This window comes from Schistocerca nitens, chromosome 6, assembly GCF_023898315.1.
Source record: "Schistocerca nitens isolate TAMUIC-IGC-003100 chromosome 6, iqSchNite1.1, whole genome shotgun sequence".
Taxonomy (NCBI): domain Eukaryota; kingdom Metazoa; phylum Arthropoda; class Insecta; order Orthoptera; family Acrididae; genus Schistocerca; species Schistocerca nitens.
This window is the reverse complement of record NC_064619.1, coordinates 351,231,928-351,257,637: the sequence shown is the minus strand read 5'-3', so window position 1 is coordinate 351,257,637 and position 25,710 is coordinate 351,231,928. Positions and strand designations below refer to the sequence as shown.

The 25,710-nt window shown below is 37.4% G+C and overlaps 1 protein-coding gene across 1 annotated transcript in view; it reads right to left on the bottom strand.

The window, feature by feature from the left end:
• The window catches only part of LOC126263695 (Down syndrome cell adhesion molecule-like protein Dscam2), a 284,179-nt gene that overhangs the window by 74,653 nt on the left and 183,816 nt on the right, over nt 1–25,710 (bottom strand). Inside the window, exons 16-18 of the mRNA XM_049960822.1 lie at nt 17,837–17,981; nt 17,532–17,716; nt 7,757–8,026 (exon numbers count right to left, since the gene is read on the bottom strand). Of these exons, the coding sequence (XP_049816779.1) occupies nt 7,757–8,026; nt 17,532–17,716; nt 17,837–17,981 (600 nt within the window). The remainder of the gene's footprint in view (nt 1–7,756; nt 8,027–17,531; nt 17,717–17,836; nt 17,982–25,710) is intronic.

Sequence of the window (25,710 nt, the reverse complement as noted above, 5' to 3'; positions counted from 1 at the left end):
CAGACGCAAAATTTAACCGACCGGAAGAGGATGCTGTGATTTTCAAATGATTAGCTTTTCAGAGCATTCACACAAGGTTGGCACCAGTGGCAACACCTACAACGTGCTGACATGAGGAAAGTTTCCAACTGATTTCTCATACACAAACAGCAGTTGACCGGTGTTGCCTGGTGAAACGTTGTTATGATGCCTTGTGTAAGGAGGAGAAATGCATACCATCACATTTCCGACTTTGATAAAGGTTGGATTGTAGCCTATTGCGATTGCGGTTTATCGTATTGTGACATTGCTGCTCACGTTGGTCGAGATCCAATTACTGTTAGCAGAATATGGAATCGGTGGCTTCAGGAGGGTAATACGGAACACCGTGCTGGATCCCAATGGCCTCGTATCACTAGCAGACGAGATGACAGGCATCTTATCCGCATGGCTGTACGGATTGTGCAGCCACATCTCGATGCCTGAGTCAACAGATGGGGATGTTTGCAAGACAACAACCATCTGCACAAACAGTTTGACGAAGTTTGCAGCAGCATGGACTATCAGCTCGGAGACCATGGCTGCGGTTACCCTTGATGCTACATCAGAGACAGAAGTGCCTGCGATGGTGTACTCAACGACAAACCTGGAACCTGGGTGCATGAATGGCAAAACGTCATTTTTTCAGATGAATCCAGGTTCTGTTTACAGCACCATGATGGTCGCATCCATGCTTGGTGACATCGCAGTGAATGCACATTGGAAGCATGTATCCATCATCGCCATACTGGCGTATCACCTGGCGTGATGGTATGGGGTGCCATTGGTTACATGTCTCAGTCACCTCTTGTTCGCATTGACGGCACTTTGAACAGTGGATGTTACATTTCAGATGTGTTACGATCCATGGCTCTACCCTTCATTTGATCCCTGCAAAATCCTACATTTCAGCAGGATAGTGCATGACCGCATGTTGCAGGTCCTGTACGGGCCTTTCTGGATACAGAAAATGTTCGATTGCTGCACTGGCCAGCACATTCTCCAGATCTCTCAGCAACTGAAAACATCTAGTCAATGGTAGCCGAGCAACTGGCTCATCACAATATGCCAGTCACTACTCTTGGTGAACTATGGTATCGTGTTGAAGCTGCATGGGCAGCTGTACCTGTACACACCATCCAAGCTCTGTTTGACTCAATGCCCCATTATTATGGCCAGAGGTGGTTGTTCTGGGTACTGATTTCTCAGGATCTATGCACCCAAATTGCATGAAAATGTAATCACATGTCAGTTCTGGCACAATATATTTGTTCAATGAATACCCGTTTATCATCTGCATTTCTTCTTGGTGTAGCAATTTTAATGGCCAGTAGAGTATAACAGTTTTAAATCGGTTTCCAGCCAATAAACTTGTTTGAAATCCAGGAAAAAGCTCAATGGCTTCTGGTAGGTTTGTCTATGGATGTAGTGAAAAAAATTCAAACTCTTAGGAATTCATATTGCCACCAAACTGAACTGAGAACAACCAAGTCTGCAAAAACACCTCGTGAATATCCCACCTCATATGGAAACTGAAAACTAAGAGATGTGGTTATTAGTAATTATCTTTGTATGATGTATTTTTGGGTCTTTCAGTCATATATCTCATATAGCTTACTTATGTTGTTGTTGTGGTCTTCAGTCCTGAGACTGGTTTGATGCAGCTCTCCATGCTACTCTATCCTGTGCAAGCTTCTTCATCTCCCAGTACCTACTGCAACCTACATCCTTCTGAATCTGCTTAGTGTATTCATCTCTTGGTCTCCCTCTACGATTTTTACCCTCCACGCTGCCCTCCAATGCTAAATTTGTGATCCCTTGATGCCTCAAAACATGTCCTACCAATCGATCCCTTCTTCTAGTCAAGTTGTGCCACAAACTTCTCTTCTCCCCAATTCTATTCAATACCTCCTCATTAGTTACGTGATCTACCCACCTTATTTTCAGCATTCTTCTGTAGCACCACATTTCGAAAGCTTCTATTCTCTTCTTGTCCAAACTAGTTATCGTCCATGTTTCACTTCCATACATGGCTACATTCCATACAAATACTTTCAGAAACGACTTCCTGACACTTAAATCTATACTCGATGTTAACAAATTTCTCTTCTTCAGAAACGCTTTCCTTGCCATTGCCAGTCTACATTTTATATCCTCTCTACTTCGACCATCATCAGTTATTTTACTACCTAAATAGCAAAACTCCTTTACTACATTAAGTGTCTCATTTCCTAATCTAATTCCCTCAGCATCACCTGATTTAATTCGACTACATTCCATTATCCTCATTTTGCTTTTGTTGATGTTCATCTTATATCCTCCTTTCAAGACACTGTCCATTCCGTTCAACTGCTCTTCCAAGTCCTTTGCTGTCTCTGACAGAATTACAATGTCATCGGCAAACCTCAAAGTTTTTACTTCTTCTCCATGAATTTTAATACCTACTCTGAATTTTTCTTTTGTTTCCTTTACTGCTTGCTCAATACACAGATTGAATAACATCGGGGAGAGGCTACAACCCTGTCTCACTCCTTTCCCAACCACTGCTTCCCTTTCATGCCCCTTGACTCTTATAACTGCCCTCATACCAGTAAAATTTTCTTCTTCTTCTTCTGATTTTGTTAGGACTGTTCAGGGTCATGTGTGGCTTGTTTTGCACATATTCTTTCTTCCCAATAACACTTCATTCTCTCACTTCTTCTGTTAAGACAACTTTCATTTTGGTGTCCAGCCACCTGTCACCACCCACCAACACTTTATACTTCTCCCTGTCCTGTACTACTGCCTGCACATTCTTTCCTTTTATTCCTACAGGCTTCCAGTCATCTCTGACTTCCTTCACCCAGCTAGAATCTATTGCTACTAGTGGTGTAACAGAAGTAACAAAATACTTCAATGAGCAGGGACTCAAGGTGAATTTCACCAAATCTCAACTACTGACATTTAAAACAGGCAGTTCTCATCACAACACTATGAATAGTGTGTGTAATATCTCTGCAACAGAAAATGGTAACTGTAAAGTCCTGGGTGTATATGTTGATGAAAATTTGCGGTGGACATGCCACATTAATTTCGTATGCGGAAAAGTCAGTAGTGCCATATATCTCCTCAGCCAGCTCGCAAAGATAGTTCCTAGCCAAGCACTGAAATGAGTATATTATGGAACACTTTACCCCTTTCTCAATTACGGAATTGAACTATGGGGCTGTGCAGCTGAAGTACATTTAAAAAAAATACTACTACTACAGAAAAGAGCAATAAGACTTATACATGGGATGGGACATAGAGATTCATATCGTGAAGTGTTTGTGCAGCATGAATATCTGACAATATATTCTCTGTACATCTTCAAAATAGTTGTATTTTTTATAAGTCAACCAACAGAAGCTATCAAGGGCAGTGATGTACACAATCACAACACTAGAACAAAGTGTAACTATTTCCGTAACAGAACAATGTTAAAAATGACTGATAGAAGTCCATATATCAGTGGTTCGATTTGGTATAACAAGCTACCAAACTCTCTAAGAACGTACACGGGAAATGTTTTCAAAACAAAATTAAAATCTTTTCTAATAGAAAAATGTTTATATTCTTTCAATGAATTTTAAGATAGTGATTGTAACATGAGGCATCAGCATGTCAGTTGTAATGTGATAAATGTAAAAAATAGACATAAGAAGCAACAGCTACAGAATATAGTGTATTTTATAAGTATAAATATAACCATAGTATTAAGTCCGATGTTTGCAAAAGCCATCATTATGATGGCTCCACGCAAAGAAAATGTAAATAAATAAAATAAATGACATGTTGCATTTCATATCTTCTTAGTCAACCTATACTCATCCATCCTCATGGTGTGCCCAAGAAATCGTAATCTCTTTTTCCGTGCCTCACTTGATATGGGTTCAATATTTTCATACAGTTCCTGTCATGTTCTGTGTATCTAGATATCCCCATGTGTTTTGGTGCCCCATATGTCTCTCAAAAGTTTCCACTCCTCTCTCTCTTTTGCTGAGTGTGATCATTTCTGATGCATACACAGCAGCATTTCTTACAGTTGCTATGTAATGTCACAATTTGGCATTCCATGACAGATTTTTCTTGCCATATGTCGTTTTCACTGCATACTGAATCTTTTGCAAAAGCAGTGCCCTGTCTACTATGCTACTGTAGTTCTGTATGCCACCAGTTATCTTCTCCTCCAAATAACCAAAACTGTTGATTTTCTCAACCACTTGGCCATCCATCTTCCAGTCAGACTCAGTGTTGAATGTCTTGGTCTTCAATCTGACCTTTTCTGCTGTTTTGGTTAGATTTTTTAGTGCTGTCTTTGCCTCTTCTTCTGTCTCATTTAAGAGTGCTATGTCATCTGCGAATGCCAGGCAACCCACTGTTGCATTACATTTGACCTTGTTCCCTATTTGCACACCTTTGATCTCCATGTTGCTATTTATTTGTCTCCACTGTTTTACTGCTTTGTGCAAAACCAGGTTAGATAAAAAAATGAAATTGGTGACATTTCATCCCCTTGCCAGACTCCTGTTTTTATTTCAAAGCTGTCTGACAGTGTACTGCGATGCCTGATCCTGGCAGTAGAGTTGCTTAACATTTCCTTTATTATTACATGTGTTGTAGCACCCAGTCCTCTATCTTCTAATACATCAAGCAGAGTACTTCTGTCAACTGAATTGTAGGCCTTTTGGAAGTCCACAAATGTCGCTATTGTCTTTTTTCCTTTCCTGTGTCTGTGTTCTGTTACCCTTTTGATTCCAAATATCTGTTCTGTACAGTTACTCTCTTTATTAAAGCTACACTGGTACTCCCCTATTGTCAGCCCCTGTTGTTCTTCAACTCTGTTCAGCAAGATTCTCGACAAAACCTTGTACCCTATGTTTAAGAGAGAGATGCCCCTGTAGTAATCCAGTACTTCCTTGTCCAATTTTTTGTGTAGTGGTATTATAATGGCTTCTTTCCAGTCTATGGGTATTTTCTTATTTTTCCAGATATCCATTATTATATTGTACATACTTCTTTCTATTTCAGGCCCACCCCACTTGATCTCTTCAGCACAGATACCATTATTGCATGATGACCTGTTGTTTTTGAGATTTTTAATTCCCTCTGCTACTTCTGCCTTGGTGGGTGCATTGTCTAGACTATCCTGACTTTTGTCCCTAGAGATAAGTGTGTCCACATACGTAGCCATTTCCTCACACATCTCTTTCTCACCAAGTTTTATTGTGTCATCTTGTCCTATTATGAAGAATTCTTTTGCCTCAAAACCTTTAGTTCTGCTCTTCATTACCCTGAAAAAGACTCAAGATTTGCTTCTTTAATTTTATCATTTCTCTTGGCATTTCTGATCGTTTTGCTAGCAATTTTTCTCGCACTCTGGAAGTTTAACCAGTCTTCTTGCTTTTTACAGGATTGCCATTTCATCCATGCTTTCTTCCTGGTCTCGACTGCATTCTCACATTCATCCGTCCACTACTCATGCTTCCTTTCTTGTTGTTAGTAGCCAATAGCACTGCCTCTTCTTCCATCATATCTCTCACTCTCTTCCAATCACTCTGAACTACCATTCTTTTTGCATGCTCTATTCTGTATTTTTTCAGAAGATCTAGGTCAATTTTGTGAGTGTTTATGGTCCTATGTTTCCTTGCTCTGTTGGGTATCCATATGCATTTTTATTTTGACAAGGTAGTGATCTGATTACATCCTGCTAGTTTCCCTCACTTTCATGTTCATAATCTCTCTGTGATTCTTGTCATGGACTGCTACATGGTCTAGCTGTTTTTCCCCAATCCTCTTTCCAGGGCTGACCTCTCTTTGTTTTCCAGTAACGTTTTAAAAATACAAATAAAATTTTTTCCATGTGATAAGTAAGACTAGTCCTATGGAGTTTAATAGTAACCACTGTGGGTCTGCATACCTATGTTTGTGCACTCTTTGTTAGGAACAACATTAAATAATATGATTCCAGGGAAGCTGTTCATAAACACCATACCAGAAATTAGGCAAATAGTGACATCCCAAGTCACAGGCTACAAGTAAGAGGAAACTTCCACAAAATGAATGCCTTCAAAATTTTTTTATGAATTTCCTCTGCACTATTTGAGAAAAAACTATACAAAAGGCTGGCAGAGAACTCATGTTACAACATAAACAAGTTCTATCATATGAACAATGTTGATTTTTAATGTTTAAATTTCTACTTCTGCTGTTTCATTTGATATGGATGATTGTTTTAATTTTTAGATTGTAGCTGTTCCTTTTGTTTTGACTACAGTACTGTAATGAACAAAAATGGAAAATCCAGGTTGGAGTAATGACAATATTATGAAAAGGATGGTTGCTACTCAGCAAGATAAGTACAACAAAAAGATTGTCAGACAAGTAAGGTTTCAGCCGAAACGGCCTTTTCAGCCAAAAAGGCCTTCATCAGAATAAGACAACACATGCACGTACGTACACACACACACACACACACACACACACACACACACACACACACACACACACCTAAATAAATAATGTTGATTATGTGAGGCAAAGTAAGAAAGGTGGTTTTGAATTATCAGTGGAATAGACTTAAATCAGCTAAACATGTTCAAGCTAGATGTTTTTTAATAAAGTTTGTATATTCTCAAATTATTCCTGCATTTGCAAAAGTGAAACTTAAGGTAGGGATGAAGTTTCAGGAAAAGTACTTCCTTCGAGACATATAAGGAAACCCAAAGACGTGTACTTGAAACATTGCCCATGCCCCTTATTAGTGTCTGGTGTGTTATGCATGATCACCAGCTCCATATTTACTACTGACAGAAGGTGCATGCATTGTCTCTGGCAAATTTTGCACTAAATATCAATTTTTGCATGTGGTATCTACATCATTGTGTTAACATGCCTGAATTTTCACACCACATTTTTTTTATGGATGAAGCTCACTTCAACAGGGAGGCTGTTTTGAACTATTAAAACAACCAGACTTAGGATGACAAGATTCCTCAATACACTCATTCATGTGGAATTTGCAGTGGTTCGGTACCTGTGTGTGTGCTAGTATCATTTATGGTTATCTTACTGGGCCACACATTCTTCCATACCACCTAACAGTTCCCAGATACTTGGCATTCCTGCAAGAGGTACTGTCACTCGGTCAGCAAACTGGATTTCAGCATGATGGTGCACCATGCATTTAACTTGTTGCATCTGTGAATATCCCAAACAAACATGTGATGTAAGGTGGATAGGTCAAGGTGGACCAACTCCTTGACCACCACAGTTACCAAATTTAACTCCCCTTAACTTTTTCTTATGGGATCGTATGAAGAGCTTTGTGTATGACTCCCATATGGTCAGAAGAAGAAATTGCACAGATCTTGGGAGCAGGAGAAATCATTCAGTGTATCCTAGGATTTGTGGACCTTGAATCTGAAAGCATTGTACATATCAAAACTTTATCAATTAAGTCCAACCCCAGGAAGCCTGTAGTATATACTGCAAAACACCTCATGTAATGTAAGTGCAGAATGTAGTGTAGTATGACTTTGAAAACACTTGATTTTTGCTTGTAAATAAACCTGCTCTTTGGATTAACTTGTCCTGCCTCATGTGGGGTATTTGTTGTAGCATATAGTTCTATACTGCATGTATTAAGACATACAGTGTGTGAGCCTCAAATTATAATTGTATAAATATATAACACATTTCATGTTATCTGATTCATTACCTAAGCTAAGGCCATCTGGTGGGCTTTTGGAAGATCTTGGTAACTTGATTTCGCCAGAATTACGTGATGCTGCTGACTTGGCTCTTACACGTGAGTAATACTCTTTGGTTGACTTGCTTCCATATCCTGACGTACTTGGTCGAGGCTGCCCAGAATAACATTCTTGTTGGCTGAATGTCTGGAACTGCATTGAATAGTCCATTGTCTGTGTATTGTTAGGCCCACTTGGTAAACTGAATGTTGCATATGGACAGATTTCGTAGTCCTGACCTGTAACATGTTTGTGTAAACTACATGAAATTACAAATATTACCCTGTTTCTTAAGTTCTAAAAAGACATTTTAAAAAACAAAAGGCACATTTACTCACAGTAGAATTTGAAAGGACATAATATTCTGGATGTATAGAATGCTGACAATTATTGCAGCCTTCTGCGATTTGTACTTTTGGTTACATATATTTCCTCCTAATGCTTTTTTCCAAACAGGACAGTAAACAAAAGTGTTTAGAGACACTTTATGCTATATTTTTTCCATTTTTAGAGCCACAATTTCAGTATAATGAGAGTAAAATACAACATGACAAACCAGTTTCTCTGTATTACTAATGGTTATTGTATTCATATTTGCACACAAGAAGAAACAAATTTACAGTAATAATAACTAATAATTAAATTCAATAATTTGTCTACCAACTTGAGACATGTACAGTGAAGAGACAAAGAAACTGTTACTCCTGCCCAATATCATGTAGATCTCCCACGAGCATGTAGAAGTGCTGCAACATGACGCGACATGGACTCAATAAGGTCTGAAGTAGTGCTGGAGGGAACTGTCACCATGAATCCGTAAGAGTACAAGGGGGTGGAGTCCTCTTCTGAACAGCACATTGCATGGCATCCCAGGTATACTCAATAATGTTTATGTCGGGGAGTTTGGTGGGCAGTGGAAGTGTTTAAACTCAGAAGTGTATTCCTGGAGCCGCTCTGTAGCAATTCTGGATTGTGGGGTGTCACATTGTCTTGCTGGAATTGCCCAATTCTGTTGGAATGCACAATGCAGATGAGTGGATGCACGTGATCAGATGGGATACTTATGTACAAGTCGCCTGTCAGAATCATATCTAGATGTATCAGAGGTCCCGTATCACTCTGACTGCACATGTTCCAAACCATTACGGAGCCTCCACCAGCTTGAACAATCCTCTGCTGACATGCAGGGTCCATGGATTCATGAGGTTGTCTCCTTACCCATACACATCCATCTCCTTGATGCAATTTGAAATGAGACTCATTTGACCAGCAACATGTTTCGTCACCAACAGTCCAATGTCAGTAATGATGGGCTAAGGCAAGGAGCAAAGCTTTGTATCATGCAGTCATCAAGGGTACATGAATGGGCCCTCAGTTCCAAAAGTCCACATCGATGATTTTTCATTAAATGGTTCACATGCTGACACTTGTTAATGGCCCAGCATTGAAATCTTCAGCAATTTGCAGAAGGGTTGTTCTTCTGACATGTTGAACGATTCTCTTCTGTTGTCATTGGTAACATTCTTGCAGGATCTTTTTCTGGCCACAGCAGTGTCAGAGATTTGATGTTTTACTGGATTTCTGATATTCACGGTACACTTGTGAAATGATCATATGGAGAAATCTGCACTGCATCACTACCTGAGAGATGCTGTGTCCCATTGCTTATGCACGGACTATAACACCTTGTTCAAAATCAGTTAAATCTCGATAGCCTGCCACTGTAGCAACAGAAACCAATTTAACAACTGCACCAGACACTTGTTGTTTTATACAAGCATTGCCGACTGCAGCACCATATTCTGCCTGTATTTGTATACACATGCCTATACCAGTTTCTTTGGCACTTCAGTGTAAATGTGGTTATTATAATTACCAAATAAAACAGCAAGATGTTTGCTTAAAACATTGAACAAGATAAAGATAAATTATAGTTAATGACAGCCATTTTCATCAAATGTAAGCTGCTGACTAAATAGTTATTTTATTTACTAGCAGTTTTGATTAAACAGTTCATCCCCAGGTGTTATGAAAAGTCAATCCAGTGTACTCAATAGAGATAACACAATGTCATCAGTAATGAAATAAAACATGTGAAGACCAACTAGCAAAAATCACTGATACAAAATCTTACGGCTTCACAGTTCTGATAGACATATGTTATCAGTCGCAAATTGTTATTGTGAAAAGTGAGGATGATTAAAAAAGTACCCATTATTGTTACCAAGAAAGAAGATTGCTAGTACGGCTTCAATAGCTGTGTTTATACAGGACTTGTGTCGGTTAGATGTATTGAATTTAATGTCTGATGACAATAATGGCGTCAGCCTCTGTGGCTGAGCGGTTCTAGGTGCTTCAGTCTGGAACCATGCTGCTGCTACAGTTGCAGATTCGAATCTTACCTCGGGCATGGATGTGTGTGATGTCCATAGGTTAGTTAGGTTTATGTAGTTCTAAGTATAGGGGACTGATGACCTCACATGTTAAGTCACATAGTGCTTGGAGCCATTTGAACTATTTGATAGTATATGAAGACAGTAACTGTTCTTGAAAGAACAGATTACTGTTGATGACCGTGCAGTTTTTCCTTGGAATAAATGATGACTAACTGAAACCCTCAGCTGCCGACAGGTGCTGTTGATATACCTCGATGTGAACAGCTGAAAATGTGTGCCCCGACCAGGAATCAAACTCGGGATCTCCTGCTTACATGGCAGACGCTCTATCCATCTGAGTCACCAAGGACACAGATGAATAGCACGACTGCAGGGACTTATCCCTTGCATGCTTCCCGTGAGACTCACATTCCCAACTGTCCACAATTCTACATATGTAATGTACCTTATAGACATTTGCCCATTCACTCATTACTCGCGCACACTTTGGTGATTCCCGTAAGAGTTTGGGCAACCTGTGCGCATTCGCACAGACGAAGGTCAATGGCTGGGTAGCCTTTAACTATATATATGAAGACAGTAACTGTTCGCAAAAGAGCAGATTACTGTTGATGACCGTGCAGCTTTTCCCGGGAATAAATGATGACTAACTGAAACCCTCAGCTGCCGACAGGTGTTGCTGATATACATTGATGTGGACAGCTGAAAATGTGTGTCCCGACACAACAACACCTGTCGGCAGTTGAGGGTTTCAGTTAGTCATCATTTATTCCAGGGAAAACCTGCACAGTCATCAACAGTAATCTGTTCTTTCGAGAACAGTTACTGTCTTCATATATATAGTTAAAGGTTTCCCAGCCATTGACCTTCGTCTGTGCGAATGCGCACAGGTTGCCCAAACTCTTACGGGAATCGCCAAAGCGTGCGCGAGTAATGAGTGAATGGGCAAATGTCTATAAGGTACATTACATATGTAGAATTGTGGACATTTGGGAATGTGAGTCTCACGGGAAGCGTGCAAGGGATAAGTCCCTGCAGTCGCGCTATTCATTTGTGTCCTCGGTGGCTCAGATGGATAGAGCATCTGCCATGTAAGCAGGAGATCCCGGGTTTGATTCCCAGTCGGGGCACACATTTTCAGCTGTCCACATCAAGGTATATCAACAACACCTGTCAGCAGCTGAGGGTTTCAGTTAGTCATCATTTATTTGATAGTAACTGGTAAGTTTTGAATTAGGGCCCACAGTTTCCGACCTACATGTTTTGCTTGCAATTGCTTGTGTGAGATCTGTGGTTATGACTACAACATATCCTCACAGGCTGATATATTATGATAACTTTTGAAGACTGTGTAATTAAAACTGGCAGTAAATAAATTTTTTGTTCAACCAGCAGCTTATATTTGCTTAATAGATTGTGTATTCAAATATTTACAAGTTATGAGACATAACCCGCATGAAATTTGTTAAATGAGTAATGTTTGGTTGCATGAGAATAATGAAAGAGAAATGAATTTTAAAATTGTCCCACATTGAACTTTCTTTTGGGATTATTAAGTTAATTCAATTGAAACTTTTATTGCAGCTGTTTTTTTTTTTTATTTTATTTTTTACCTAACCCAAGCCCCATTATGTTTATGGACCTGGTATTAACATTGTTCTTTTGACCCTATTCATTAATATGAACCAAGATGTCATCAAATTGAAACATTTTAAATTGCAGAATTAGTGTGAGTTATGACACATAGGATATTCCTGTTTTCTATTAAAACAAAATTTATCCTGACCAGATTGATCAATTACTGAGTATAAGGAAATACCAGATGAGTGAAAGCATATGTAATATGTACAGGGTGTATTAAAAATGTGTTTCATATTCATAGAAAGCATAGCATTAGTCACAGAAAAAATAGTTTTTGAGACATGGGCCATTTCACTTACGTAGAGAGTGGTCAGTGTTAATGGTGTTGACTGCCTTGCCTTTGATATTCATTGCTCACTTATTATTGGTTGCATTTGCTTTTGTATTGAGCCTTCTGATTGTGATGACGATGTCAGATATAGCACTTAAAACTGTCTCCAATATCAGCTATTCCTTTCATATCTTTTGATGCGCACTGACATCAGAACGAAACTGGTGATTCCTCGGTGTGTGAATAACATGAACAGTGAAATGTGCTCCAGTGTTTCTGTCTGCAATTGGAGATCATTACCCTTGCAGGAAGACAACAGATGTGGTTTATGTACCACCCCATATTCGATGCATTATACAAGAGTACCTAACACAAACATTTAATGAGCGATGTATTGGTCAAGAACGTCCAGCAGCATGATATTCCCATTCATGTGACCTTACTCCCTTAGATTTCTGACTATGGGGACATTTAAAAGCAATGTGATCCATTGAAAATGGGTACACATTACAGGAACTTGTCTCTTATGCATATGGGGAAATCAAGGGCAGCCAGGTGTATTTGCATGAACTCCTGTTTCATTAAGGAGGAGGACTGAAAGATGTATAAGAATGAGTGTTAATCACATTGAGTAACTGCTGAATTGTCTGCAAACAGGTGGCTATCCTGTAAGAATAGGTGACTTTTTTTTAACCCCAGCATACAATCGCATGAGAATTTGGTGAGCTAAGTGATAGCTTAATACTTTTTATCAGCATCTATTCTTCAACTTACTCATTTTGCTTTTTTTTATAATTAAATCTGATTTTTCTATACCATTGACATTTAATTTGTTGTGAATCTGTATTAAACCACAGTTTTTTGTGCTGTTATGAGTACTTTGATGTTTCACAGCTTACTCTGCTTCACTTAGCTCTAGAAACTGTACATTTTTATTCCATTTTATTTCACCAATAGTAAACCCCTAATTCTTTAAAGACTCAAACTCCCATTATCAAACAGCTTCATATGTCTGATTGCTTTACAAATGAGGTAATGCATTAAATATTTGACTTTAAGTATGTGAGAAACAGTTTTTGAAATTATGCTTAAAGTTTGTTGGAAGTTGCTAAATGGTCCCATTGTGAAATGTTGAATGAATATAGTCTGGGTAATTTGTGCTACATTGTACAGCACACATAGTATATGATGGCCTATGAGCAGTGACCAGTTTTTGTCCAAAGAGGTGGGCGAGTTCATTTGTTTGTTTGTTTGGGATGGAAGGCCAACAGTGTCTGAAACTTCTCGGCCAGTAAGTGATGACAGAATCGAGGCACATGTCCTGCAGCATTTCCCAAACGATTTTACAGAAATTCCTTGGTAAAAAAATCCATTTTTGCTTTATTTATAGCTTTAAATGTCAGTTTCATAATGTTGTGCCCATCATTTCGTTAATGGTCATAGTTATTGTGATATTTATGTGGAAGTAAGACACTGTGCAAAATTCAAAGAAAGTTTTTAATGAAAAATAGAGGTTGCTATCATCTTGCATTTGGTGCATATTACATAATATGTTGCAGTGTATGAAATTTAGCTAACATATTAAATTGTTCTTTAGACTTAGTTGGAGGTCTGTCTGTCACCAATCTCGAGAGAACTGATCTGACGTAGCACACTCATTTGCGATTGTGCCGCACCAGTGATAAAGCAAGAGTGAAATATCCACAGCATTTGTGGTGTCACCACCAGACACCACACTTGCTAGGTGGTAGCCTTTAAATCGACCGCGGTCCGTTAGTATACATCGGACCCGCATGACGCCACTATCAGTGATTGCAGACCAAGCGCCGCCACATGGTAGGTCTAGTCTAGAGAGACTCCCTAGCACTTGCCCCAGTTGTACAGCTGACTTTGCTAGCGATGGTTCACTGTCTACATACGCTCTCATTTGCAGAGACGACAGTTTAGCATAGCCTTCAGCTATGTCATTTGCTACGACCTAGCAAGGTGCCATATTCAGTTACTATAATTACTATCTTCAAGAATGTATTCTGAACAGATAATATTGTGAATCATGTACCGTCAAGAGTAACGTTCATCATTAATGGATTGAAGTTAAGTATCAAACTAATTACGTCCGCTTTCTGAATTCTCATTCCTTGTCATGTTCCAGACCTCAGGTCAGTATAGTTCTTCCCTCCTCACACCAGCCTGTGTGAGCTAAAACACATGCATTTCAGCCTCCTCTTGTAACATGGTATTGGCTCTTCTGCTAACACAAAAGCATTCCTCACATTTCATAAAAGGATTGAAATATCAAAATGAGATTTTGACAAATAACAGCATGCAAACAGCAGAGTATTTTGTGACATGGTTATTATGCAAAACTTGTCTTATTCAACTAACTACAGACTTTTTCTATGAAATAATGCAATTTTGAATGGTCATGAGAAATGCTATGGGTTTTGGAACAACATAAGTGAAGACATTACATGTTTATTTTGTACTGAGAACTGCGTTTTCATAAGCTACTGACCTTACTTTTCCTCAGTTCCTCACTTAATAAATTAATAAACTGCATTTTCAGAATTCTTTTGCATCTACATGTGCACAACATGTTAGTGAGGTGAGGCTGTGTAAATTCCGATGTGTTTTGGCAAAAGAAGCAAATTTTATTATGGAAGCCAGAGAAATGTGTACATTTTACTCAAAATTTGCCACTCATGATGCTTCTCTGAAAGTTACAAATGGTTAACAAGCCAGGTAAAAATAAATCACTACATTTTTGGTGAAATTCTTTTTAGATACTAACCAAAGCATAGGTGACAGTAGATCGTTTTGAATGGCCATCTTGCAAGTATGGGTGTGGAGGGCCCCACACTTAACATTTACAGAAGATGTGAGCGTAGGCTTCAGTTTAGAATAGCGTTTCCCCTCCAGTGCTCAGAATTTTCCCTACAGTGCCTGCCCTTAACCCTCATCCCTAGCACTCTCCCCATGCATGCCTTGCTCTTTGTACATCTAGCGGCTGTGGCATTCTGTGTGCACTATATGGAAAAGTTCATTTTTCCTGCATCTAAATGTTTATAGCGTCATATCTCCTGAACTATGTGGCACACAATGGTATATTATGCAGGTACATTCAGTGATATATTGTCTGTGAAGTGTGTTGTGAATAGAGCTAGTACTAAAGAAGTAAGAAATTAAAATGTCATGCCTGTTTCTGTTGACTGCATGAATAATGAAAATGTAGTAAGCGATGAACATTTTCCTTTGTTCATTTTGTACGGGGTGTCAGTGAGGAAAATATTTAATAAAGGTTTGAAATTATGTGTAAAGGTGGTTGGAAGTGACTAAGTCCTCTCATTCTCAAATACTAGGTGAATATAATACCTCTTAATGAGTAGCTTATGACATTGTCTTAAATTCCATTAACAATTATACAAAAGACTGAAAATCAAATTTTTGTTACCCCTGGAAGCTGTTAGTTAGGCAACCTGCAACTGGATCCAGATTCTGGGATAGCATTTTAGTAATATATATATGTTTCCTCTCCCGGCACCCCTCCTCCCCACATCACTTTTTCGACAAGTTCCACTGTCAACATTGTCTTCCTTCCTCTCCTTCAAGGCCACTTTATCTTCCCCAGAACGGTTTCTTCAACCACCTTATTCCTTTGAAGTGTCTCCTGTATATGTCATCTTACCTTCCCCTAGCTCTCCTTCTCTCTTCCTCCTGTGGATCTTCCAGTTGGCCCTCCTTCTTAATGAGTCTTAACACTCCTGGTACCAATATATGCTACAGTAATGTTCATTAAGTGAATGGACAAAGCATTTCTGTGCAATAAAGTTACCAGCATGTAAGCAAACTGATCAACTCAAGACCATAAGGGATTGTGGAATTTGGTGTCATTTCCACTGTACAGCAGAGTCTCCACAGCAGAGTAAGCATGTGCAGGACAAGGAAAAAAGATTAACTGCAGGTCAAAAGTATTTCGACATTTTAAAGTCCTCTTTACCTAATTTTGAAAGTGTCCTGTTCAAGATAAATTCATAGTCATTTATAGAGAATTATATCATAATCAAAATGAAAAGAATATCACACAGATTTAATGGAGGCTTTGCTGCAGGCTTTGAAAGAAAGTAAAACATATGCTGGGACTTGTCACACTTTTGGAGTATTTATAAATTTAGTGTGTTTGGAACAAAATGTATAGAATCCTTGCCCAACTGAGCAACAAACTATGACAAGGTCAGTCATGAGAAACTACCATCAAAATTGACAGAATTGTTAGAAGACAGTCTGCTTCAGATCCTCAGAAGAACTGCTTATTGGTGGTCTGAACAAGCTGATTTGTATATAAGTACAACATAACTTCTGCACAATTTCAGTGCAGTAATGTGTTCATTGAAAATTTGCGTGTGTGTGTGTGTGTGTGTGTGTGTGTGTGTGTGTGTGTTAGTATAATCTAACTTCTGCACCATTTCAGTGCAGTAATGTGTTCATTGTAAATAAGTATTACAGTAGTTGTATTACCTTATAAATAAATAAAAAACTTTTTTATTTTAAATTCAGAGCATTAGTATTTGTAAAATGACTCTTAGTGTTCATTAAAAAATGACGATCATTCCACTTGGGACCTGTGGAATGGTACATTAGCTTATTTGTTTTAGTTGTAAATATTTGTCATGTATTGTTGTTTTTCTGACATGTTCCACATCCTGGAGGACCTCCTCACTACGGATCAATTGGAATGAAAGTAAATCTAATCTAATCTAATGGAAGTTCATGTCTCTACAGTAAAACATGAACTTCATGATCAGATTTGATAGAAAGCCATACTTACAAGAAAATTTGTCAGTTCAGCAGATAGACTGCAATATACCAGCCGTGAAGCATGGAGGAGGAAATTTTATGGTATGGGTATGCATCTTTGCCAAATGCATGGATCTTTTAGTATCATGAAAGTTTCTGATTATAAGGACATTTTGGACAAATGACTTACCTTATTTAATTATCATTAGTTCTGCATAATAGTCCCTGGCAATCTGTCATTTCTGTCCTTGCATTTTCAAAATATTATCATCAGTGTGATCAGTGTGCCATATGAGGACACTGGTTAATGGCATTACAAAACTAATCCAAGTAAACTACTGGTGTGTCTTAATACTGCAGTGAACTAAGAGAGAAATGAGTGCTTGTGTGAGCCTTCTTCACATTATTATCTACATATGCTGCATAGCTGCAGCACCTCCTCCCTTCCTGCTCCTCTCTCCCACCCCATCTCTCCTATACTCCCTCTCCTTCCCTCACTTCTCTCTCTCTCATTTGTGTGTGTGTGTGTGTGTGTGTGTGTGTGTGTGTGTGAGCACGCGTGAAAGTGCACCTGTAACATGCAACAGTACACTTGTGCATGATTGCAAACATAACAAATTATTTTTAATCCAAACAACATACCTGATGTATCACTGCCCTTTTGGCCACTGAGAGAAGAGTCTCCTTTTCTGGCTGGAGATGGTGAATACAACTGCCCTCCCTGTAGGTGTCCTCCACTTTGTTGGTCACTGTTTCGCTGATTTTCAAGTTCTGCAAGTGATTTTGCACCAAAGCCAGTATCACCTTGTTTGTATCCTGCATAGTGCCTGCAAATATTTTGAAAATGAGGCTTTCCAAATTTATATTAAATAGACATTCAAAAACTGCAATTTTGATTGCTTTATAAAGACTAAAAATAGCTTTTTATTTATTTCCAAACCATTTACCTTCTATGGACAATAATGCAAACACAGATTGATGCTGCCACTGTGCATATTATTCCTGACAGGATTGGAATAATGATGTTCAGATGAGTATAGAAGGATTCTTGCTTTTCTGATGTGTCAGTGACAAGTTCTGGATGCACAATTTCTGCAAAATGAGGCTTTTGTAAGAAATTCAGTGACTTTAGACATAACTTTAATGCATTAAAGACAAAAAATGGTAAATGTCAGATTGATATTTCCCTTTTAAATCTCTAACCTAACTACCCGATTAAGAGATCTAACAGTCCATACTCCAATCCATAGAACACTAGTTTTATTTTTCATTATGGCCACATTCTCCTGAGTGGCCCCTGCTTGTAGATTCAAATGGAGGACTATTTTACCTCTGTGGTATTGTCTTCAGGAGGATGCCATCAGTTAAGCCATACAGTAGGACTGCATTCCATTGCTTGTGAAAAATAACATCTGTAGTTTCCCCTTGCTTTCAGGAGTTGACAGTACCAATGTAGTAAAGCCATGTTGGCTGAGTGTTAAAAGGCCAGATCAGTCAGTCATCCAGATTGCTGCCTGCACAGTTACTGGAAAGGCTGCTGTCCCTATTCAGGAGCCACAGGTTTGTCTAGCATCTCTACTGATATCCCTCCATTGTGGTTGCACCTACAGTACTGCTATCTGTAACACTGAAGCAGACAAGCCACCCCACTTTGGCAAGTTCCATAATTCATGTTAGGGTCCCAAGTGTAATGAATAAGTAGCAAAGTGAAAATCAAATACAGCTGTTGTATGACTGTATTCAGCAATGACCAAAATTTTGCTGTCCACCACCCCATCTTTCGCTGTAGAAAGTTTTAAGTCATCAGTATTGTCCTCCAAAGAGTACAATGATGACTTAAATCCTGTGTGGCAGTAGTGATGTGTACTTGACAGCAGCAGGTAACTGGTAGCTGTTTATTAATTTACATACAAACATCATGCATAAGAAACTCAGTTATTTATGTGCTACATGGAAGAGTAGTATGAATTGAAGATCAAGAATAGAGAACTGATTAATATTCATCTTGTTGAAGGCCATCACCACTATTAACATCATCTTCTTCTTGTTGAAATATTTATGCCAATATAGATTTTTCACAGATCCTCATCAAGATTATCTATCCCCCCAGTCTGTCATTCAGCATCTCCTCCCATTGCAGTCCTCTTTGTTTCATGTCATCCTTTACCTTATCTTTCCATCTTGTTCGTGGTCTCCTAGTTGGTATTCATCTAGATTCTGACTGTTCTAGGGTTCTTCTTGGAAGTCTTTCTTGTCCTATTCTTTTCACAGAGCCAAACCATTTAAGCCTGTTTCTCCTTAGTTTTTTTAGGGGATTGATCTGAAGGGTGTCCCATATTGTTTCGTTCCTCATCCTATCCCTCATAGCAAGTGCATTTCTGTTGCTTGTATTCTGCTCAGCTCCAACATTCTGATCAATAGGTCAAAATTAGCAGGTAACACGACATGTATATCATGAACTTCACTGTGACAGGTGTTTTTCAATTTCTACTATTCATAATAATAAAATTTTGAACAATTTTCTATTCTCTCCAAAATGTCATCCTTGATGTTTCCCTTTGTTGTTAATTTGCTTCCCAGATACTTGAAACCACCTGCTTGTTTAACAATTTTTCCATTACAACATACATCCTTCATTTTTTCTTTTATTACGGCAAGTTTTGTCAAGCTTATTTCCATGCCTGCTTCATCAATTACTCTATGCTGAGTATTTAGTTATTCTTCCAGTTTCTGCTCCTTTTCTTCTCAAATCATCACATTGTCTGTATATGATATGATTTTCATATCATTTGCTATTGGCCCTTGGTGAACGTTCCTTATGATGTCATCATGACTAAATTAAATAGCACTGGTGAGAGCACACTTCCTTGCTGAACCCCTCTGTCCTTTCTGAACTATTCTGATTTTTTGCCATCTGTTATAACACAGTTCAAGCAGTGGTTGGCTTTGTTTTTGATTCTCAGTTGCATTCCTTTTGACAATTCCAATCTATTCATACCTTGCCATATCTCTTCCCTTTTAACCGTGTCATAAGCCTTTTTTTATGTCTATGAATGCAACAAAAATGTCTTCCCCAAATTCCCAGTTCTTTTCTGCAATCTGTATTACTGTAGACATGGCATCTATAGTTGATCTTCCAGGCTGAAATTCTTGTTGTCCTCCTCTTAATTGTGGTTCTGTCTTATTCCTGATTTTCTGTAAAATTATCTTTTCATAAATTTTCATGCAGTGGCACAATAGTTCTATCCCTCAGTAATTCTCACAGAGTGTGATGTTACTCTTCTTAAATATAGCTGCAATAATTGCCTTTGTGCAGTTATCAAGAATCTTTCCATATGTCTGTACTATCCTCATTATTCAATGCAGCTACTGAACTTCTAACAGGTTCTGCAACTTTGATCATTTCCACTGTGATGTCATCTACTCTAGGAGCTTTGCCATTTTTCATTTCTTATAAGCTTTCACTATGTTCAACATCTGCAGATCTTCTCTTTCTGTTTCCTCTGTGATCATATTATTTATTTTGTCTCCCTTTATCTTATCACATGTATTGTTTTGTCCTGGCCTTCATACAATTTTTGGACTATTCTTTCCAGACTTTCAAAACTTCTCTCTCCCACATGGATTATACTTCTTTGTTGATGCTTTTTGGAATATTTTGTTTCTTCTTTCTTGTATTACCTAATATGCAGTATAATATCTTCTTGTCATCTCTAAAATACTCTTCTATTTCTTTTGTGGATTTCTCCTAAGACATTTTCTTACCCATGCAGTAATTTTCCTCGCTGCTCTGATTAGTTATTTCCATTCATCTCTATTATGTTTCATTCTGTTTTTGAACCATTCTCTCTGTGTATTATTCTTCTTCTTGACTGCTTCTGAAATTGTCTCATTCCACCATGGAGTTTCTTTGTGTCAGACTATGGGTCATTCCATGACAAGTGGTCTAGAGGTTCTCACATGACTACATCAGTTTTGTATGAACAGTTGCACATGTTTCTGATGAATATTGGTAAGGTTTCATGATCATTAATTCAATACTGCAGGAGATATAGTCATTTGTTTGACCCCATAGTGCAGCTGTCAACAGTGCACCCATGAGTTTTCAACAATATCTCTGGTAATATTTTCTCGAAAGAAATAAAACTAGGTCATCTTATAGAACTTTTTGCTCTCTCTTAAGCAAAATAATAGAAAAGATTTCTTGGGCAATTTGCATATGTATGACCTGAAGCAAAGTCAATCAAAAAAATAGACACTTGGAAAAATGTGAAGTTTAGCTTTTTATTTCTCCAGATGTAATTGTGTGATAAATCTGAAACTTTTCACATGATAACTTGCCAACAGAAGACCTTACAATATAAAATTTCATTCTTCTTCTGCTTTTTGATAGTTCACAAATTGAGGAAGAAATTGATGATTTTTCTAAAAAAACTGCCCTTTTTCGCCCATTTTCACAAAAAAAAAGAGTGCTTTGCAAAACCTTTCAGACCAGTTTCATTAGAAAGACCAAGTTTTAAGCTACCTAGAAAACTGTATTTGGTTTCACATTGTGAGCATATAAGGTCCTAAACAACAGCAACAAGATGGAGGTGCATTGAAAATTGCTCACGTTCTGCTGGTACTCAAATTAAATCTGACCAGTTTTATTATGTTTTATATTTGTTTAGTACTCTGGGGAAGGTAATATCAAATGCCTTGATGGCTAGAAAGGAAAATAAAGTCCAAACAAAAAAGGAGTGTCTTTTGTCACAAGTCACCAATTTCAATCTGTTTTTCTGTTATAACCACAGATAAAATTGGTTATAAACTTAACAGTCTAACTGTGAATTATCAAGGCAGTGGGGATCATGGTAGTAGAATTGTTGCACAATGGCTGCAGCACACAGTGTATAAATAGCTTGCAGGTTTTACACCACTGTCACACTGTGTAAATTTTGGTGATGTTTCCAGCAGTCTTCCTGACTTTCTTGGAATGAATCCATGCTGAAGAGATTTTTTAGTATGTCTGTTTATTGTATAATGCTATTGATATGCTAGTTTAATTCTGGGTTAAAGTACAGTGTACTTTGTGTTTGTATAGTTTGTGGTTAATGTGGAATATTAGTGTACACATGAAAAATTGTAAAAATTTGTTGGTCTGGTCCATGGTGGCTTAAACACTACTGGTGCCTTTTAATGTGAGAAAACCAGCATCACCATCACCACAGAGGCCATGCCCAGTAGCTGTACAACAGCAGCCATGGGCGAGTTTCTTTACACACATTCCCTAACCTGATACAGGTTTCTTTACACAGGATTCCAAGCAGATGATACATTTCTATAAGTGTCAAAAGAGGTCTCTTTTAGGATCCTAAGCTTGTGTTTACTTCAAGCCAGGGTATTTGAATGTTTTACGGGTTTACTTAATAATAATAATAATAATAATAATAATAATAATAATCCACCAATGACTACAATGTTAAAGATTTCAACAGTTTGCTGAAAAGCTTACAATGGGGTGAAAAAAAACAGCATTACTTTCAGTGGTTTTTTTCATCAGAATTTTATTATTGCTTCAATGTCTCATGTCCAGAAATGACCTTTACAGTAAATGACTGCAAAAAGATACAAAAAAATAACTGGATAAATCATGAAGTAAAAACAGCAAGGGAGAAACTTAGACTTTTCCAGTATGCAATGATAAATAATAACATTAATAATAGACTAAAGGTAGAATTTAAGAACTATCAGGATTACTATAAAGATCTTCTGCTAGAAACTAAAGGTAAATATGTAGCCACAATGTTAAGAAACTCTACTAACACAGGTTTAGCTGTTTGGAAAGTAATAAATAGCTTTAGGGATTGTAAGGACAAATAACAAGTGATTTTACTATAAACCATAAAGGGCATATCATGAAATGTCAATGTCAGGTTGCAAATGTTTTTAATGAGTACTTTTCTTCTGTTGGAAAATCTGTCAACGACCATTTTAAGAATCTTCAGCATAGATATAGGGGCATTCCAACTAAACAAATAACAAGGAAGTCAAAAACACAGTAATGTCATTAAAAATACAAAATCAGCAGGCTATGATGGATTGTCTATCAGTACACTGAAAAGATGCATAGACAACATATCTGATGCCATGGCCACAGCAGTAAATGATGTAATTGCATTAGGTTGTTTCCCAGATAGTCTAAAGATAGCACAAGTAACCCCGATTTACAAGAAAGGTGGTAAATCTAAAATTGAAAACTAGTGCCCCATCTCAATCTTAACTGCACTTTCTAAGGTAGTTGAGAAAGTTATTAATACTAGACCAATGACATTCCTGAGTCAACACAATTTAATATTTGAAAATCAGAATGGCTTTATTTAAAACAAGTCAACATCAGTAGCAGCAGCACAATTAACAGACAAAATAATAACAGCCATAGAGAACAAGGAGTATGTAACTGGAGTGTTCCTTGATCTAGAAAAAGCTTTTGATTGTGTCAACATCACCATATTACTTGACAAGCTGTGGAACCTGGGTATCAGAGGAACTGGCTATGAGCTAATAAAATCATATATGAGCAATAGAAAACAATTTGTCTTGCTTAAAACAAACAGTGTGTCTTACAGATCTAAAATTACTTATATCAAATATGGAGTGCCTCAAGGTTCTGTCTTGGGACCCCTTCTTTTCTTGATTTATGTTAATGATATACAGTATTGTTCTCCTAACTGTACAAAAATATTGTATGCAGATGACACATCAATAGTGTGTAAACACAAAGACTATGAGAGTCTGGAGGTACTGTGCAACAGTGTAACTAATGAAATAGTCAAGTATTTTAATGAAAGCCATCTAAATGTAAGTGCTTCAAAGACTGCAATGATGGAATTTAACACAAGGAAACAAATAGAATTTGACATGAAATTATCCATAGGAAATGACATTGTAAAAAAGGAAAAATGGACAAAGTTCTTGGGAATTACAATCCAGGACAGCCTCAAATGGGACATGCATATTGATTCCTTAGCATGTAAGCTGTCAAAGAATGTGCTTGCTATAAATATGATTAGCAAATATTGTAAGGACATGTGTGTACTAAAAACTGCTTATCATGCCCTATTCTCATCAAACTTAAACTACGCTGTAGAAATATGGGGTGCAACAACTCAAGCCAACCTAGGTACCTTATTAATGCTACAGAAAAAAGTTATCAGAATTATTTGTGGTGCCAAACCTCGAGAATCATGTCAGAATCTGTTCCCAAAATTAGGTGTGCTTACCATTATAGGTGTATACATATTGAAAGTTATATTGCTTGTGAAAACAATAAATCCATATTTCAACTGTGACCTGCACCAGTACGATACAAGGCAAAAGTTCAGATACCATGTCAATAGCCACAGAACAGCTTTATATGAAAAAAAAAACTTCATGCTGGGCTGAAGCTAGCCAATGCTCTACCAAAAAGTCTCACAACCCTTCCTACTAACAAATTAAAAGATCAGCTAAAAAGAATTCTAATTGAAAACCCTTTTTATTCCCTAGATGAGTATTATATCTGTATGAAAAGTGCTTCATAAGTATGTCAAGCTCATAGTTTTAAGTAACCTACAACTAATATAATGTTGATAAAAACAATATTTGTAATATTGTGATTGTATACTACCAAATGTAAAATCCATCAAAATGTAAAATTTATTAATACAAACAAATCTTTAGTTTGTAATTTATAAACTGACATATTCAGAAGAATAATCTGTATGATGTCCTGAAACTGTATTATTTCTAGGGATTGTATTTGATTATTCAATGTTGAATAAATATTATTATTATTATTATTATTATTAATATTATTATTACTTAATTTGCTGTAGAATGTCATGAAGAAAACTACACAGCTGGCCAGATGATGTCACTATGGGATTATTTGGGAAGAAATTTATGTAACACAGACCCCAAAAAATTACACTTTTCTAATGTGATTGCCACAAATTATTAGAGCCATAAAGAAGAGAAAACTATCCTTTTTATTGGATTCTTTAGTCCATTCAATTTTTAATTAAAAAGAATTTTGTTGAGCTGAATGCTTTAAAGATGAAAAAAAAATTAAAATAAATAAATAAATAAAAATAAATAAATAAATAAAAGAGCCTAATTACTTGCAGATTTTCTGACTCAAGCACATTTGCTAGTCATCAAGACTTTTGTTTTCCACAGACAGTACTAAACAATTGTAGAACATAATAAAAGAAGTCAGATTTAATTTGAGTACCAGCAGAATATGGGTCCATCTCCAATCCATCTCCACCTTACCACTGGTTTTTTAGGACCTTATACGCTCATGTTGCAAAACCAGATATAGTTTTTAGATGCTTTAGAACATGTTCTTTCTTCTTCTTCTTCTTCATGGATGGATCACTTAGGACTACACATAATCAACATTTGTTGGCCTTCCTTTTTGCCCAGTATTCCTTCATACGCAATGAATAGGCTAATTTTCATTGTGCAGACCATGTCTGTCAGTTAATTTTCCTCTCATCTTCCTCAAAACCCTGTGCGTTTGTGATTTTTCTGATTTCATTTCCGTCATGTAGATTTAGAGGCCCTAATTCTCTCAGGTCTTTTTCCATCTGTTTGTACCAGTTCAGTCTTGTAGTTTTGTTCTTTAAAAATGTGTGGATTGTGTGCATTAATCTGTTTGAGTCCATTCTTTCTAAAAGCCCTATGAATCAGAGTCTTCTCATGTACATGTGCTTTTATTTTGGAGATATTTTTATATGTTTCTGCATTGGGTTTTGGACATTGCACACCATCTTTAGTTCTTGGTTCTAGGATTTTC